Genomic DNA, 5,148 nt, shown 5'->3' on the forward strand with positions numbered 1-5,148 from the left:
GGACAAAGCATGTTAGAGAGGCAAATTGCACTTTTTGATTCCATCTTATCCTTTAGACCTTTATCATATATATGTCACATGAGAAGACAGCCTTTCAAATCTTACATGTGTTAGTAGGTACTAGTTTAATTATTATTACAATATCCTCCAACAACTTAAACAAAATCAACACTAACTTGCTTCTTTCCTTCTCTTGTTTTAATTTGAATTGCAAGTCATAACACTAATAATCTAACAATTCCGCTACGTTATTAATAGTATTTCTGTTAACTTTTACTAATTTTTGTTTATAACTGTATTTAATAGAAATAATTTTGTACAAGTGTCTAATAAAAATATTTTTTTTATTATTATATCTAATAAAAATATTTTTATAAATATATTTTTTAAATATATCTTTTTATATATATTTAAAATATAATAATTAATTATTATTAACAATAAATTAACAGATAATATATTAATATTTTATACCTTTCCGTAATCTAATCGGTTCCCTTTCACTTTCATTTCACAATTCCAATAATAATTGAATCACATAAAATACTTTAGTTTCATATCTTATACGTGGAAGATTATGGACCTGGCTAATTAAGTAGTGATGATCACTTGCAAACGCAAACCTTCTCAATATTCTGACAAATTCTCTATCATATACATGGAAAAAGGAAATCGAGAATGAAGTTGACATCAATAATAGATGTCACGTGCTTACTTAGCATGTTCATTGTCACGAACATTCAAAGCAATAAATTTTAGAGAATATTAAAACCAAAATGTTGTACAATTTTATGATAATTTGCTAACTAATAAAAAGTCAAATATAAATCATAGTATTCAATAGACATACAGATCAGATCACCAAGGATCAAACCCGAAAGCTCATTACAGTTTCATGTGAAGATTCATTACAATTTAAATACTCATCGGTCCAAAATAATAAGATTCCCCCGCGCGTTAATAATTTACTAGAATTTGGTGGATTCAATTCAAATGTAATAGATCTAATTTAATTTTATAGAGTAATTAAAGAATGACAAGCACTTATAAAGGTTGCCATAATTATGTTGTTTAAGTGTCATGCGATTTTTAATACCAATAATGCTAGGGAGACGGACAAAAAAAACTAAAATTTATTTTATTTAATATTCATTAATCATTACAATAATTAATAAATATTAAAAAAAATAAATTATAACTGTTTTTGGTTAAATTTTTTTTACCAAACATTCTCGTTTTAATATATACTCTTCATATTCATCAATCATCATTTGATATTTTCAAGTGATCTAATTGATATTATTTTTAAATTCAAATATATATTGAATATTTTTTGAGTTGCCGTGAAAAGTTATATTATTGGCTATTGAAGATTTTTTACAGGAACCAAATATACGAAAACACATCACATTTAACTCAATTCAAATTTTGTAAGACATTAAATTTAAAGATCTTTTTATTTTTCTATTCATATCTTGGTACAATATTATGATACAGGCTCAAGTAAGTCAAAAAAGTTTAATTTAAAGGTTGGCTTTTACCATCTATCCAATCTTCTCAAAGAGGTTGGGTGTAACATAAACTCCTCCGCAAAGAGGTCGGGTTCGACATGAGTTGGCAGATAATGTTTATTTAAATAAGCACCTATCCCCTAAAATCTCTCATCAACTTCTAGAAGAGATATCTCAACAACCCTAAGATAAAGAGACAGTTATCCACCTTCAGAAATAGAACTACTCTAACGGTGATTATTGGATCCTCACCTATAAATACACTAATACACTCAGGTAAGCCAAGTTCCAATACACTCTAAATCTGTTTAAACTCATTGCTGATTTAGGCATCGGAGTGTCATTGCAGGTACCATCCTCATTCCTTCAAACACATAACTCAACGGCGGCTCTCGAACGCGAACAAATCAAAGACCTTCCTCTAACGTTTGGACCAATGCTTGAAACCCAATCTACCTATCTCAGGTGTACATAACATTTACTAATATGAGACTATCTATGGCACTTGTTATTCAATGAATTTTTTTACCCTTTCTCATTGATTAATAAAATAATTCATTTTCTTGCAAGCTCAGGATTCATCTAACCCCAAAAGATTGATATGTATATAGTTTGATAAGAGGAGGAGGCACCATGCGAGTTGTTAGGCAAATAACTCGGGGCGCGAGAATCCACTATCTCCTACAACAATATGATGGCCACTGCTGGTAACTGGTAACACTTTGTTACATACATGTCAATCTCGTAATCATATCATATATTATATATTATATTGTATGATGAAAAAAAATTTACCAAGTGTATAGGTCGAGATATGAATAGGAATAATGCAACTTTCTTTGATACGTTAGAATCATTGCTCAAAACATGTTAGTACAACAGTGAACCAGTTCCAATAATGTGACATCTTATTTGCCACATGTTCCGTCCAACGTATGAATAATAATGATGAGTCTCACCAAACTATTTTCGTAAAATGAGGGCAAACTACTCCATTTGGTTCAGGCAATTTTGCCTCCTTCTATCTTCTTTTTAAAAGGTTCTTCATTTGCTTCAGGGGGGAAATGGTAAAATTCACCTACAATTATGTGTCATCTTCTTTTGTTGTGAATGTGATATGAATATTAAATCAATCCTCTAGTCCTCTAGATATGTATAAATGGTATCATTTCTTTTTTTCCTTTTTTTTTGTCTTTTTTTCCAAGACAAATGGCTTCTTTTCATATACAATTTAGAGCAAATGCTAATACGTTATGGAAAAAAAAGTATAATACTCTTTGTATATATAATACAGTAAAAATTCTTATTTAATTTTTTTATCATCACAAATATTATATTATAAAAAAATTGGTCAATTAGAATATTAATTGTCTTTATAAATCTAAATGATCTATCTAAAACATGGAAAATATATGGTCAAAATTAAACCTATCCATATAGTAAATATTAAATAGCAGAACACTCTTGACTTAATAAAGAATATTTGAATAACCGTCTAAATTCATCCATGAAATTCTTCACTCATTTGTATTACATTGTTTCCTACCAAAACAAAAAAAATATTAACAAAAAAAAACTTTTTTTATTATTTTTGTTAATTTTTTATAATTATTTTTTTAATTTTTTTAAATGAAAAAATAAAAATAAATTATATTTTTATAATTTATTTTATTTTATTATCAAATAAAATACAAAAAATATTAAACTTTGTGTAGTTATTCTTTATACTAAACTTTGGGCTCACACTGCGCTGACCGAAAATTCATTTGGCCCAATTCTATGTGGATCGGAAAATGAGGCCCAAAATGATATCATCAATTCAATATAGCATCATACAGACACCAGAGACACGGCCAAAAAATACATAGGAGAAACTTTATGACAAAAAAAAAAGAAAGAAAGGAGAAACTCTGATTACTAATTAGCATGTTAATATTCATAAAAGAAAAAGGAATCACAAGATAAAGGTCAGCAACTAATAATAATAGCAAGTACAAAACATTTAATGGTTTAAGATACCAACTAGTCCCTAACATATCAAACTTTAGTCCATACATATTATAATTAAAGTTTAGGATAGTAATAATATTGTTATTTTGGTATTATAACTTTATAAGTGATATCACTTTTTCCATGTTGAGAGGTAGAAAGAGTAGCAACAACGTTGTGGTAATAGTTCCATGAAGGGCTTGTTTTAGTGATAGGTTGTTGACCAAATGGGTGTTCTTCAACATACTTGTTCATATTTTCAGCATTCGCCAATCCATCCAGATATTTTCTCAGATCACCTCTATCACCTAAAACATTAATTGCACATTAAATGAAAAAGTAAAAAATTATCATCTCCATTTAATTAACCATTATAATTATCACAATAAATATAAATATTCATGCAACATATATATATGATGGTAGGTGGTAATTTTTGCACCATACCTAGTGAGTTGTCACTCCGATTTTGAAAGCTGAATGTATGAGGAAAGACTGAGTTCTGTGGCTGAAATAATGTCACAAACATATTGATAACCGAGTTAGAAAATGAAAGTGTATTTGTAACATAGAAAGAAAGAAAGGAATTATTAAATTACAGGATTAAGTAATGCTTTGTATGGAGAATCATCCAACAACAATGTATTTGATTCATTATAGTATCCTTTCTCCCATGGAAGACTTGGATCATGCTTCTCCCAAATTTTCCTCATGTCCTTAAAAACCACTGGCTTGTGCTTGTTTTCAACAGTCTTGAAAGTTGTTTTAGTACAATGAGAAGCATCCTGCCCAAGTTAATATTTTGTAGAATGAGATGAAATTAAACCATTAATACTTGAGGTAATTTCTTCAAATAAAAGTAAACAAGTTTTAAAATTAATATACAATCCCCAATTATGTAACCAATGGCATGTATCATAAAATAATATTTGAACAAGAGCAATAGTAGTAATGTATATCACAAGAATATATAAGGCATAAAATACAATAAAAATCCATAATAATGATTATGTTAATGAATAATCCTTAAAATTGACACAAGTAGGAAATGCAAGTTTTAATTTAAAATTTAATTTTGGCTTAAGCTTTCGATAATCAACAGTCAACACACTCATAATGCTTCTTTTAGAGCTAAACTATTGTTGATATTGTATAACAAATAACAATAAAAAAATGATGAAATTGACCATTACTCTAGTTCTAGTAGCTAGGTTCTACTTGTTAGGAATACACTATATACATATGGGGAAGTATAGGGAGGCAATGGCTTTAGCGTACAATGGAGGTTTAGGAAGTATTAGAGATATAATCATTAGTGTTACATTATTTTATCAAGTTACGCTTTTGTGATAAGTGATTTTATGATATGATATTAGAGCTCGAGATCCGGAAGGTTAGGGGTTCGATCCTTGGTGAATCCCAAAATCAACTTAAGTTTTTGGGTCACTTAGGCCATTGGCTCCCTAGCACTAGTCTATACATATTTATAATTTCCCAATTTATTGAAAAAAGTCTCTATAAGATATTGAGAATGAAGAACAAAAGAAAATTAACATAGTGGTTGAAATTAAATAAATGTAACAGGGCATGATCATAATGCTTACCCAACAAAAGAGCAACTTGTGTTTCATACTTCCCATCAAGTAAT

At 28.6% G+C, this 5,148-nt stretch overlaps 1 protein-coding gene across 1 annotated transcript in view; it reads right to left on the reverse strand.

Annotated features, from left to right (window-relative positions):
* Positions 1–3,602: 3,602 nt before the first annotated feature.
* LOC107486250 (uncharacterized) overlaps positions 3,603–5,148 on the reverse strand; it is a 2,206-nt gene continuing 660 nt past the window's right edge. Inside the window, exons 4-6 of the mRNA XM_021141718.1 lie at positions 4,100–4,285; positions 3,948–4,008; positions 3,603–3,808 (exon numbers count right to left, since the gene is read on the reverse strand). Coding sequence (XP_020997377.1) covers positions 3,603–3,808; positions 3,948–4,008; positions 4,100–4,285 — 453 coding nt within the window. The remainder of the gene's footprint in view (positions 3,809–3,947; positions 4,009–4,099; positions 4,286–5,148) is intronic.

This window comes from Arachis duranensis, chromosome 4 (assembly GCF_000817695.3).
Source record: "Arachis duranensis cultivar V14167 chromosome 4, aradu.V14167.gnm2.J7QH, whole genome shotgun sequence".
Taxonomy (NCBI): domain Eukaryota; kingdom Viridiplantae; phylum Streptophyta; class Magnoliopsida; order Fabales; family Fabaceae; genus Arachis; species Arachis duranensis.